Source organism: Electrophorus electricus, chromosome 10 (assembly GCF_013358815.1).
Source record: "Electrophorus electricus isolate fEleEle1 chromosome 10, fEleEle1.pri, whole genome shotgun sequence".
Classification (NCBI taxonomy): Eukaryota; Metazoa; Chordata; class Actinopteri; order Gymnotiformes; family Gymnotidae; genus Electrophorus; species Electrophorus electricus.
In genome coordinates this window covers 6,410,131-6,424,026 of record NC_049544.1, presented here as the reverse complement: position 1 = coordinate 6,424,026, position 13,896 = coordinate 6,410,131, and the positions used below count along the sequence as shown (strand labels likewise).

Sequence of the window (13,896 nt, the reverse complement as noted above, 5' to 3'; positions counted from 1 at the left end):
AACAATCTTTGCGTGCAGAGTACGCCTGTGACAGGTGCGCCTAAGGTTGCACTCAACCTCGAGGATCTCACCTGTTAGCAGCTCAGTTGTGGATCTTTGCTTATATAGCCTCCTCTTGGCTTGGGCCCAAGGTTTTTTTGTTTGGTTTTTTTTTTGTAGTATGTTGCAGGCATCACAGTCATTATTTTATATATTAACAAAGTGAAATTAGGATTGTGACTGAAAACACGTAAAGTATCTCCTTTGTATTTTTATCATCAGCTAAATAATTTGTTAAAATTGCTTGATTTTTTTAATTGAAACTTTTAGATTTTATTGCATTTTTAGAAGGTGCCCAACTCTGGAACTGGAAACCAAACACTGCATATGTGGAAACTTTGCTACGTCCTTAGTGAACAGTCTCAGAACGATGACATGCAGCGTAAATGGCCGTTAGCTGCATTCCCGTTTTGAGATTTTCTTTAATATCCAACTTTTTTGCTACAGCTATAAAATATTATGTAAATCTTAAAGTCTATAGATAAGGATGCAGTTCACACCACTAATCTGTTTTACTTTACAGAGACAACATGGTTTTATCTGCTTATGAAAAATAATTGGCAAAAAGATCATCATCATCATCATCATCATGTCCTTAGTGTGCTTTTATTTTGAAAACCCTACGCTCCCAGCAGCGCACATCTTAAGGACCGCCGCACTCGGCTATAGTCATCCTCCTCTTCTCCCTCTTTGCTGCCGTAACCACCTCTACGTTCCTGGGAAGAGTTTATGCTAATTTTTGGAACACTGCTGTGAAGTGTTGCGCTCACGAGTTTTAGTGAAGTCGCCGTGACGACCTGACCCCGTCACCAGCGCCACCACAACACCACGCCGGAGGGTCTTTATGACACCACGGACATGCACAGGCTCGAGGGCGGTGGCTTTCGGTTCCCAGGATGGGCCGATTCCACACTCTAGTCAACCGAATCATTTTCTTCTTCTAAAATGTAGTGAGTGCGTGTCCAGAGTGACATGAAAAGAGAGGAGCGTGAATGGAATGTCACTGTGCAATCTACAACACTAGTATCCTACAATATCAGCACCTTTCATAATGACTGGCCTACAGTTATATCCACATAGCAGTCAGTCATACACATTCAGCTTTAGGATTTGACCAGTATTTTCTATCTGTATGATAGATTTAACCTTCAATAAAAGCAGGCCTGATAGTACTCCATGGTCCAACAGGTGAGAATTTTATTGATTATCCATTTAACATTAATTTTTAATTCCATAATCAATTCAGCATGCATTCTGAACACTTTTAAAAATAAAGACTACAATAGTTCTGTTGATAGTCTTAGTGCTGCTGCAGCTGTTTATTACCATCATACACACAAACATTTGCTCCATTTAAAAGCAATGACAATTTTACTTAAGATCACATTTTTTCAGAAACGCAAGAACTCCTGATATTGCCGCTGGCAGGCATATAATTAGAAGCATCAACGATCAAACCTGGCACAGGATTTCTGCGTAGAACCCCTCCCCTTTGAAACCTCACCCCAAAACCCAGACGTCCACCATTCTTCTCCATGGCAGTCGGAGAACATCATGTGAACGTAAATCTGTTAGGTCTGGCTTCTGGGGGATCCGCAGGCTTGAGGTGTAATACGACAGCAGATGTCATCTTTAGCATTTAGTCACATATTCTGCAGATCATTGCTTCATTAGTGGCTCCTTCTGTCAGAGTCTTGCCACCACACGCAGGCGCAGAGTTCAGGCAAAAGCATGCGCGCACACACACACGCAGACACCACTCCCTGCACCCAGTGACCTCAGTGGGGGGGGCGGCGGGGAGAAGGTGTCACCGCCATAAAGTCACAGGCAACGCAAACTTCTCAAATCTTCACACTTCACGAGTCTGGCGGCAAATTAGCGATGCAGTGGAGATGTTTTCAGACACTGGACCGGAAAAAGCTCTCTCAGCAGTTCAGGCCTGACAAAGTGTTGGCCTTGGGAGCAACCCCCTTAAAATTAAAATTCCGGTTTTCCAATAGCCAGAGTCACAGGGAGCGGTGTCAGACTGGTTCCGGCTAAGCTGCGACTCCAGATGGTCCCGCTGTCTCTTCACCTGCAGCACACCAATGTTAGGAATTTTATGAATAAGCTGCTTTGTAGGACGACACCCCAAAACGCACCCTTTCCTTCTCCCGCCCAAATCCTACGGCTCAGATGCAGCTGAAAGTGTCACCTCAGCCTGACCGAGGCCATTTAACGAGTAGCTTCTCTACTGCACGACCACTGCGAAACTACAAACTGGACAGCTATAATGAAGGTGATCGTTGTGACCGTTTTGACTAGACTCTTCCCACGAGCACACCGACGAGACGGACGAGATCATTTCACGTACCCTCCCTTTCTTTGCAGAATGTCTTATTTTTGGATGTGTGTTAGTGGCAAAACTTCTTTCAGCTATGTGAAACCTGCAAAAATGACATTTAAAAGCACAGCATGTCCATGTGTGAAGTCATTCTTGGAAACAATAGTCAACGCATCATTAACAACTTTGGATTAACACATAGGATTCCTATGAGTTTATGCACCATCACTGCATATTTCATGTAGAAGACCAAAGCTTTGTCAGCGAGCACTAGCAGCCTGGTTAGGGTGGTCAGCTACAAAAGGCCAGTGGCCCATCATGTTAACTGTACCAGGTGGCCAGACACCACCACGCAGAGGGCATGCGAGATTAACGACTCACTACCCTACTGTCCAGCGTGCGATAGCGGCATTGCAAACAAAATGACCCAACATGTACGAAACGTAACACACTATGAGCAAACAGCCCAGGTTCTTACTGTAATGACATTTTAAGGAACGGAACTTCTTTCCCACGTTAACACCCATTTGCCTTCTTTCAGGACGGTTTGTCATGGTGTGTGGGGAGCCAAGCCCTGCCAGGTACTGGTGAAAGCATCTTATCACTCAAGTCTCTCACAATGTGTACACACACACACACACACACACACCTAAAAATATAAAGGCCTCATCGTGGAGAACCTCCAGAAAAGGGGCAGTTCCATTCCATCCAACTACCAGCAGATAACCTGCCTGTGCACAACATGGAATCTCCCGTCAGGCATCACTGCCCAAGATGAGTAAGCACGAGTGGGGCTCAAAAAGGCATCAGCAAGAACACCAGAGGAGCCAAACACAAGATACTGGTGGATTAAACAGTCACTTGAGACTGTAAGACCAGGCAGACAAATCTGTGCACTGCCTGGATTGACTACAAGTCTATGATTCAACGTCTCACACATAGATCCTGGAATGCTTGAGGCTGGGGATCAACAGGACTCTAAATAACTCAGTGGGGCTGTGGAAGACAACCATACAGGCCCACTTTAGACCAACAGCATGAGCCACCACCATGTGTAGGACTTAACAAGGAGATGCCCTGTTCCGCTGCTGTTCTGCCCAGGCCTAAACCCCCTCAGTGAGATCACCACCAAGAGTGGCTACGGATACCGGCCACGGAATGGGGCGCCATCAGGCAGCTCCTCTACATGGACGACATCAAGCTGTCCGCTTGAACGGAGGGGATCGTGCTACCAAAAAGGGAACAGAACAGGTGCTGAGGGCATCTACAAGTACCTTGGAATCCCACAGGCAAACAGGAACCATGAAGAGGGCGAAAGGAAAGCAGCTACAGCCAAATACCTGTATGGGATGGGAAAGAAGAGGAGCAGGAAGCACGGCGGAAGGATAAACCCCCGCACGGCATGTACCGCCAGCAGAGTGGAAGTGGCTGATGCGGATGGACGGGCTGGAAAAGACTGGACAAAGACAGAAAGGCGGCACTAATCCTGGCAGCGCAGGAACGAGCTCCGAATACAGGGACCGACCACGGCAGGCAGGGCCCCAGATGCAAGCTGCACAAAAACGCCCCGAGACAATCCCGTGACAGCGGGGTGCGAGACGCTAGTGGGCAGAGTGTACAGAGAACGCCATGACCGAGCGGTAGCAGGCACAGCGCACGGGAACATCTGTGCCGAGCACAGGCTAGAAGATCCAAGGTCAAAGACTGACAAAATGGTGATGGCCAACTAACCGACCGTGGTAACCGACCAACAGCAGAAGAGGGCCATAGTGATAGAAATGACGGCTACACCAGGAACAGGAAAATCTTGGGAGAACGGCTCCGGCAGATCCCAGGAACAACGTCCGAGATCTCCGTGCAGTAGAGTGCAGTCCTGGGAACAGCCAAGAGACTACACAGGACCCTCATGCTTCCAGGCCTCTGGTAGAGGATGATGGAAAAAAAGACTGCCTGGGGGAGAAAACACACACACACACACACACACACACACACACACACACACACACACACACACACACACACACACTGCGGTGCAGCAGACTGAGCAGGGGTTTAGTATGCTGCCGTGTATGTGCTTGTCTCTCCCCCTGCATTCCTTTCTAGGCAGGGGAGGGCAAAACCGAGCGAAAATAAAGGGAGAGTGAGAGAGGGCAGCATCATCAGGACAAAGCCGACTAAAATGCAGGAATGCAGGGAGAAAACTCCACTCCGAGAAACGACACGGGAGAGAGAAAGGAATATGAATGCAAGAAATGAAGTGATAATTAAATAATTAAAAGAAGGAAGGGAATGTGGAGCTGAGAAATAGTTCAACAATTTTGACTGAACTTGACCTCCCTCCCCCCCTCTCTGTCTGTCTGTCTGTCTCCAGCCTTCTCCCCATCTCAGTCTCTCGTTTTCTCCCTGCATTTCTCTGTCTCAGGACCCCCCCCCCCCTCGGCAGACAACTCTCAGGGTCCTCCACCGGCTTCGACCAATGAGATTCGCTGCTAGTGGCAGGCACCTCCCCAACCCTGCCTTCACTTGCATCTGCTAAACAGCATTATTCATTTTTGCTCTGTCAAAGATTTAGCAGCCCCAAAACCAAAACACGCCAAGACAATAACACGACAGCATGTTCCGCAGGGGAAAGCACACACCTAGACGAAGGAACATGAGCAGGTAGAAGGTCTGAGTGTGAATGAAGATATGACCACCACTGGAGGGGTGATACAGGAATATAGTCAAGTCGTCGTGATTTTGTACAACTTGTAAGCCAAAGCGAGTTATACTTTTTCCCAAATGGTACATAGCATCAGGAATACTCAAAAGATTGCAGTGTACCCTGTTAAACAAAACTACCAATCTTGTACTTATGGCTAGACCAGAATAATAATTTATACTTTGGCATAAGTGCCAAAGTGGCTTCAAGTTAAATTTGGGGCTCATGACCTCCTCTCGGCCTTCTCCATGGCCCGCTCCGTTGTTTTCCACTACTGAAGACCCATCATGCTTATGTGAAGCTGGGTACTTCCTCCCAAGGGTGGAGGCTGCTGTCTACACTTGCTATTCTCTCCGGTTTCCTCTGTCCCCATCTCCATTTCGGGAAGTGACGAATCCCGTAATGTCTGCCAAGGCAGCACCGGCTTTGAAGGCTGAAATGGATTTATCATTTCATCAGGAGATTTGAGCAATTTGCCCAGACCCACCAAGAAAGGGAGAGGAAGGCTTTTTGGACTCGCCATGCCGTGACGATGGAGGAAGACTCTGCAGAGCGGAGCAAAAAAGGGGTTGAGGGACGAGCCAATCGGGCCGTGAGCCCGCGTTCGCCTTTTTCGGCCCATTTCAGAAACTGGGATCCCGATAAACAGGTGGGAGACCTGGCTGCCCTCTTGGCGTGTTCTCTGTTGCGACATGCCAACGTGATGGAAGACATAATGGGATTAGCGCTCAAGGTGAACTGGGAATACCGTGCACGGGCTAACTTGTCATGAACCCAACTGTTTCTGGCGGAAAACGCCCGGCTGCCGCTCACTTCCGCGCTATGGCCGTACGGACGGCCCTGCAAGATGCCCTCTCCCAGGATCTCGAAGCCCGCTATCTGATTGGACGGCTTCCTCCAGAGAGGCACAGAGCCGCTCGTTCTGACACACTGCTCGGGAACTTCGTAAGGGGTGTCTTTTCTGCATGATCCACGGCTTCTGCTCTGCACCGTCTCATAATTAGGGGTTTTATTGTTTATTTTCAGTTTCTGTTTGATTTTGCAGCGCAGGGCTGAACTTCCTTACACTCTCAGAGGATTTTGTGAAACCAAAGGGTTCAATACATTATGCAAGCTTCGTATTCCTGTCGCTTGGGGAATGAGCATTCCCATGTGAACCAACACACACACACACACACACCCCACCCAAATTCAATTCGTCTTGCACTGTGGCATAAGAGCAAAGAGCCTTAAAAGGCAGCTGGAAGGCGTGTTCACTCATATAAGCTCTGTTCAGTAAAGGGTCATGAGCTTTATTCACATCTCTGTTCACTGGGCAGACCCACACCTACACGCGCACACCTTAACCTTGCAGTTATCGAGGGAGTTCGGTTCAGGAATCTGGAGGAACGTTCACTCATCCCCCTCCCAGGGCTCGGACTTGCGCAGAGGTACAGCGTACAGCGCCCCTGCCAAGCCCAGCACCTAACAGCGCCGCGTCGACGCACTTCCAGCGGCCCGGAACTCCTTTGCCGAGATTCCCGTTCGCGAGGAGGAACGGCAACCCCCCCTCCCCCCGATCTCCTCCTTACCTGTGAAGGCATTCGTGGCTGGTAGGTCAGCCTCCTGCATGCTGCTCCTCAAGCCCGTGTCCGTCGTTAAGCGCTCCGGTCCAGTGAGGACTGCTAGGGACCACGCAGCCGCCGCGCTCCCGTCATGGCCTCAGGGGTCCATGGCGCTCTGTCTCGGGCTACGTCCCCGCCACCGGCCTGCTCATGAGTGACGGAGCGTGTGGAGAGGCGGGCGGGGGTGCGGGGGGGGCCCGAGAGACAACGGGTCACAGGGTCACCCGGGTGGGGGAGAGGGAGGGGTGGAGAACTGGCGCTGTCCTCCAATTAACACCGTTATCCCCCCAGCCAGAGCAAGTCGGTCATGGCTGAGAGAGAGAGAAAGAGATCCAGCCAGGTAGACGCGCACGCCTAGGCAGGTGCAGCGGAGGCAGGTGTGGAGTGGCTGCTGTTCCCAGGGGAATGGGCTCTGCTCCGCAGCGCTCCAGACGCCAGCACGACTCCTCCCTTAGCCTGCAGAGGTACACACACACACACACACACACTCCGCGCTCAGTGGGGGAGGTGTGGAACACTGGCACTGCAGTAGAGGTAGAGAGAGAGAGAGAGAGAGAGACACAGACAGACAGAGGGGGCCAAAAGGAGAGAGACAAAATGTTGTATTAAACCATCCGTCATTGGGTTTTTATCAGACAAATGACTTAAAATGACAAACGCATCAATGATAAGAGATTATTTGTCTAAGCCAGAAACACCTGGCTACTGTGATGGAGTGAAGGAATGGATATTCAGATTGTATTAGTCATTTCACTTACACACACACACACACGGGTCACTACACTGCACCAGAGAAACTATGACATAGCCTACCAATGACATCAAGAAATTAGTCACCCTATTACTTCCCAGCAGCAGTGTTTGTCAGGTGCAGAGCGAATGCTCTTATTTCCAGGGAGGTGACATCAAAATCCAAACCACTGCAGCGGAAATTAAACGCTAATGGAACAGAGCAACTGCTCAACTAAGTTTCTGAAACAGAGGAGACAACAGCGTGGGACAAAATCCACCTGTCACCAGCCACCCATCCCGTATTCAAGATCGGGTTGCCATGCCCTGCGTAACCTCAGGACGCCCAGCGGGCACCTGCGGTCGGTACGGTGCTGCTTCAGCGGGCCGTGGGTCTGCAGAGCTGCTTCCCACGCCTCTACAGAGGCAGGACGCAAGTCAGCGAATCTGCCGCGTCTTTGCCGTCCCGCAGCAGGGCGAGACCTAGCGGCAGGTAAACAGACTTGTGTGGGTCCCGGGGGGGGGGGGGGGGGGGGGGGGGGGGGGGGGCACTTGGGATCAAAGGAATATTTCTCTCGCTCTGCGCCTCGGCTCCTGCAGGAAAAGAAAAGACACCACCATCAAGCCCCGCGCCCGAGTGAGAGGAGAGCGTCGTTCTGGCAGCGTGCAGGCCGTAGCCCTCGGAAGACGGGTAGTGTGCTGGGGTGGGGGCATGGGGGCGATCCTGCCTGTCTCGTCGCTGGTGAAATCTGGCGGTGCTGCACTCAGCTGACGACGCCAGCCGAGGCCTCAAACTGATCGCACCGGCCGGCAGGCTGAGGTGAGACCTCACCCGAGAGGGAATGACAGGGTGTCGGTGGAGAGAGAGAGAGAGAGAGAGAGAGAGAGAGAGAGAGAGAGGAGGCAGAGTAAAAAATAAAAAGCAGGAGAAAGGGTAATCTTGGTTTTGCATTGAAAGTAGCTGTGGCTTGCTCATTAATCAACGTCGGAGTAACAGAGTCTCCCTCTCGCCTCTCCCCAGGGGCCCCGTGCAACAAGTTCCCAACAGGTATCCTACTGTAGCTTGGAGCGACACGCCATCCTGGGTAACCGCTTTGCCCCGCCGTTGACACGCGGTCCTCGCCGGAGGGGCCCCTGGCAGACGCCCCGGGGGCCGTGCCGGGCTTCCCGTCCAGACCTTTTCCCGCGGTGGCACGTGCTCAAGCTCGTTAATCGCGGGCAGAAAGAACAGCTCCGTGTAAAAAGTAAAGGAAAAGAAATAAAACCTGTTTTTTGCCGTTTCTTTAACCGAGGTGGCGGGTAAAAAAATGTAAGCGAAAGTGTGTTATACGGAAACGAAATTAAGCACTGTAGAGGAACGCGTGCAGCCCTGTGCCATGCCGCTGTGTCGAAGACGGTTTTAAAGAGCTGAACCGGAACAACGTAAGACGCATGAGGAGAGAGCAGCTCAGAGAATGCGCAAGACCAACAAGGCATGAGGAGAGAGCAGCTTATGACCGCGTGAGACAGCCACCAACGCAGATCCGTCCCCGCGTTGTTGAAAAACATTAGAAGAGTTGACTGAAACAAAACCCTAACATGTTAATCCCTGAAAGGCTCCAGTAAGGGCCAAGGGCTTTTAGCCTTGGAATTCCATGCTGGTTACAGTTTTCAGAAAAAGACCGGTTCCTCTCTGAAGGCCGCACTACCACACGCACGCTTGAAATCAGTCCCTGTGTCTCCGAAGTTAAGTTTCTTTTCCTGTCGTTTGGGATGTAGTGCAGAGTCTACCCGTGGCTGTGCACGCAGTCTGGCGGCAGTTTGGAGAAGTCTGAAGAGGAGAAGCAACTTCGGAGGGGCTCAGAAACTCTGCAGAGACGCCCGTTGCCAAGGAAGCAAAGCCCTGGCGCTGGAGGAGAAGCTCCGGGCGAGATTTTCTCTTTTCTTGCCATGTTATGATTTACAACATTCATAAAGCTCGTGTGCGAGGGGTGCTTCTTTGTATAAGAAAACACTCGTGTTTAAAGACGTGTTAAACACGTGTTAAAGGTGCTTTCTGAGATCTACAGAGCCCATGTGTGACCTCACCGATTAGTCAAATCAGTCATCAAACCTCTACATGACGTAGCCCTCTGCAGGCGCACAACAGCAAGCAAGCATGGAAAATAAAGGCAAGGATGCATGCATGGCTGCACGCAAAGACGCACGCACGCTCTCACACACACACACACACACACAAAGGATCACCATCAAGTGGTGCATTCACAAACTGAAGCCACCTAGCAATTGCTCTCTCACACACACACACACACACACACACACACACACGTTCCCGTATGCTGATGCATGCCCACGCATGTGCCCACACACAAAGATGCATCCACATGCACACGCAAAAAACGTGTGTTCTAGGCTACCGTGTGTCCAAGGAGATGCCCTGGGGTGGACGTTCAGAGGCGCTGAGGGGCGAGAGCGGCCGGGTGACGTGCCGAGGCGTGACTGAGCGTCTGACTGCCAGACTGGAGCGGGAACAAAGAACACCAGCAGGAAGAGCGAGAGCGAGGAGGAGGAGGAGGACAACGCCAACCCAGAGAGGAAAACCCACACAAGCCCGGAGAGGAAGAACGTGAAGGCGGCGCACTGCAGGGCACGCTGAGCCTTCGCTGGCTACGAGGGGCTGACGTACGCTGGTACGGAGGGCTCTCAGCCCAGCACAGCATCACTGGGTTCTGTGCCAACGACGGGCACCTCCTACGTGCAGGACCCGGCAAAAAAAAAACAAAAAACCAACAACTGGAAAAGATGTACGGCATTATTGATCTGCTCGGTAACGATGAGCGAAACAAGGCTGGGATTTCTTTACTGGTTATCGTCTTAATGTTATTCTGTTAATTAACTGATATTACCGTCTCATTTTAGAGAAATACACTTTGTGAGGAATACTATTAAACAAATCGCAGAAATAAAAAATAAAGTGCGTACTTTGTGCACGTCCCATTGCCAAAATAACAGCAAAGGAGCCTTCTGTTCCAGTGCTGGATGAGGCAGGACACACTGAGGGGCTAGCGATCAGGCCGCCCCCCCCCGAGTCTTCGCACCTTGGGGTTTAGGACCAGGCCGGGCTGATCCGTTCTACCACCACTCTGAAAAACAATTTTGCACCACTATGAAGCCAGAGAAACCAGCCGGGCCTCCGGGCCAGGAGGCGGCTAGTTCTGTATACAAGACCCAGAGGTGCTGTGTTAAACGGAGTCCAGAAATGCCAGAGAAACAGCCCCGGAACAAGCCAGATTGGCGCCGCATTTTATAGCGGGATTGTATTCTTTACTGCAACTCTGCCAAACCCACCTTTGTGCCTTTATTTGGTGTTTCGCATGTGCATTAATGACAGCAGAGACCTTACAGTAAGCCTTCTGAGAAGTTTGCTTAGTTGGGTCGCGCCTAATTACAGTTTTACAGGCTGAGCGACCCCCCAGCGCGCGACAGAGCCTCCGACTGTCTGAGCGGACCATTGCAGAAATCTTTACCCCCACAGCCATGCTCGTCCCTGTGCATGAAGGCAAAACACACCAGGCTCCTCTTCCAGTACAGGCTAACCTGAGCCCTCAAACTTAATTACCACCCCGTTAGACGGGTCTGTTCAGGTGTCAGGCTACACTTTCATAGCCGCAGCGGGTCGGCCCGCCGCCCATTGCGTTTTGCGTACGTATGCGCCGTTGTTCCCTGCCTTGATGGATGGCTGAGGGTTTTCGGGCTGCGCGCGACCTCGTATTTACATCCAAATGGAACAGGAAGTCGTGACCGACCAATTCAGAGCCCCTGAAGACTCAGGTGTGCTTACACAAGGTCAGATCAGAGTGGAAACATGGGTCGACTCCATTTTGTCGAATCTCATGAGAATCTTTAGTGGTGCTTTCAGGAATTTCCCCCTTTTCAAATTTTAGTGGTAGGAGAAACTGAAACAAAAAGAGTCCTTTACCAAGAGAGTCTTGACAAATTGTTTAGAGTCAAAATCCTGCTCCTAACCTAACTACAGAAACAAAAGCAGATGGCAGGATTTGCATTCTGGAGCCATGATAACTGCTGAGATGAGAAGCATCGCTTCCGAACCTGCAGTTTTACAGTAGAGTATATTTCGAGCTCCAGGTTTAGAAGGCCCTCGCTGTCGTAAGGGGCTATTTTAATCGGTCTCCGTAAGGATCCGCGTCCGCGTGCGAGCCTGCCACTCGACGCGGAGCTCGAACGTGCCCTTTTAACGGAGCGCGTCTGTTTCTGGGTGAGGCCAAACCGCAGCGCTCCAGAGTCCGCAAAGTAGGCCAGCCAGTACAGTACGAGGCACGCGGGGGCCCTGGCGTTCCCAAACCCCGACGCACTGTTCCCGGCGCTGCAGCGTACAGCCTGCGCCTCGGCGGAAGCCCCTCGCCCTCCCATCCCAGCGGGGCCACAGAAGCTCGACCTTGGTGTCCCCTCCCTGGAGGCTGGAGCCAGAATGCTCACACAGACCAGCTTCCGTTACTGCCCGCTCACGTCATGGCTCTGAATGTTATCTTACACATTCCATATTTGAAAAAGAAAGTGTGAGGGAGGACTACAAGGATGTGGTTCCATTATTCATCCTGGGATCAATTACAGCCGGATTCGTCGCAGAAGCTAGGCTCTCTGCAATCCATCAGGATCGTATTTCTCCTGAAACCAACACATTGTCTCCCTCACTCACACACACACACACACACACACACACCCCCATTCCTTATAATCTCAAATTAGCTACTGAAGCTCCAGACAAATCAATGAGAGGCTCCATTGGGACACCCCCCACTGCGTCTGGACACAGAGTCCTTTGGCTGCGCCGGCGCACACAGCTGGGGTCAACCGGGGTGAAAGCCGATGCACAAGGCGACCCGGCCGGGGACGGCTATGCGTGGAGCGGAACGTAAAAGGGAGCGGCCGTAGCAACCAAAGATAACGGCACCGGAGTCAAACGTCGTCAAGAGTCAGACGCTGCCCGCTAACGAGGCTGTGGCATGACATACTTAGACGCAATCACAGCAGCACGGTGTGCTGCGGGTAAACACTGTAGTAAATGTAACTGAGGTTCTTTGTTAATTAATTAAAAAAAAAAAAAGATTAATTATGCTAATGATCTCATGTCATTGCACAGTTTGTTATAGCTTGGTTCAGATCCCAAAACAGAAAGTCACTAAAAACACTCAAAAATAATTATCTGGATCTTATTGTTAGCTGAATTTATGTACTAAATAAGTGCAGTTCTACTTTTGACAGACGTTTAAGGTTCCAGAGGGGCGCATTAAGGTTGTCGTAGGATGTTTGGTCGTGGCGTTCCCTCACACAGACCCGCTGAAGGGCGCCGACTGGAGTCATGCACAACAGGGGAAGAACATTGCTGCATTGCAGCATTTCTGAAGCCACATGGCAGAGAACACCGTCAGGCTCCCCGTCCCATTACTGCTCGATTACCGGCCCTTTAATAACCAGCGGAAGCCCCCCCCACCCCACCCAAAAAGGAGTGGGGGGGGGGGGGGGAGTGTCAAAATTTTGATAAGCATCGCTAAGTTGAGGGGGCTGTTAAGAAAGCGCGGGAGAGGGGGTACTGCAGGGCGCTTTTTGTCTCAGCGTTTCCGAGAAGGCAAAATTCACTCGAAAATCCATTCGGACGAAAGAGAGACGGACAGTTTCGACCGTATAACCCGGTAATGGTTCTGTCAGTCATGTGGGAAACAGTTCGCCGTGTTGCGTTTTCCACGCGCGGAACTCTGATGTCTAAATAAAAGAGAAATAAAATGTAAAAAAAAATTTTTTTTTAAGATATGAAGCGAGCGGTCAGACTCTGTTAAATGAACAGATCTTGAATGGCTACTTAACCTTAGGTGTCCGAGCGAGCGCCACCCCCAAGTGGACCTGGAGTGATCGTTTTTACCACCCGCTCACGCAGGTTTAGACAAGGGCTGTACCGATACGTCGAGCCACGATTCATCGCGATGCAGAAACGTGGCGATTGACAATATCGTCTAATGGTCTGAACACCAGAGGTTGCGCTGGACCTAACGCACTGGTGAAGCGTTCACCAGCACGCTTTCATACATTAGCATGTTATAAACCAACGTTCCTTGAATTTTGCCCGCTTTAATTTTAAAAGAACGCCTTCACTTGGTTATTTAATATATAGTAAAGATACATTTTGCTTTCAGTACTTTGTTTTCAATTGTAAACTTCTGTTCCTAATTTCTTTTAATTGCAAGGGACTAAAGATTCTTGTTTAAAAAGCTATACAATAAAAATGGGCAATTTATTGCATTGTTTCTACACTTAAGCAATATTTCCCCCCCCCAAAAATAATTTGTTTCAAATATTGTGAAAAATCCGAATCGTGAATCCAGTGAAGTAAATCGTATCGAATCAGAAGAAAAGTGCATCGTTACAGCCCTGGTCTGAACCCACGAGTGTGTGCACAAGACACCGCCACAAGATCGATTCCTGACATGCATATTTGGACAGGCGCT

General features: G+C 50.4%; 1 protein-coding gene across 1 annotated transcript in view; it reads right to left on the bottom strand.

Annotated features, from left to right (window-relative positions):
- The window catches only part of ldlrad4b (low density lipoprotein receptor class A domain containing 4b), a 43,468-nt gene that overhangs the window by 25,621 nt on the left and 3,951 nt on the right, over nucleotides 1-13,896 (bottom strand). The window contains exon 2 of the mRNA XM_027000063.2: nucleotides 6,635-7,190. Within this exon, the coding sequence (XP_026855864.2) occupies nucleotides 6,635-6,674 (40 nt within the window). The 5' untranslated portion in view covers nucleotides 6,675-7,190. The remainder of the gene's footprint in view (nucleotides 1-6,634; nucleotides 7,191-13,896) is intronic.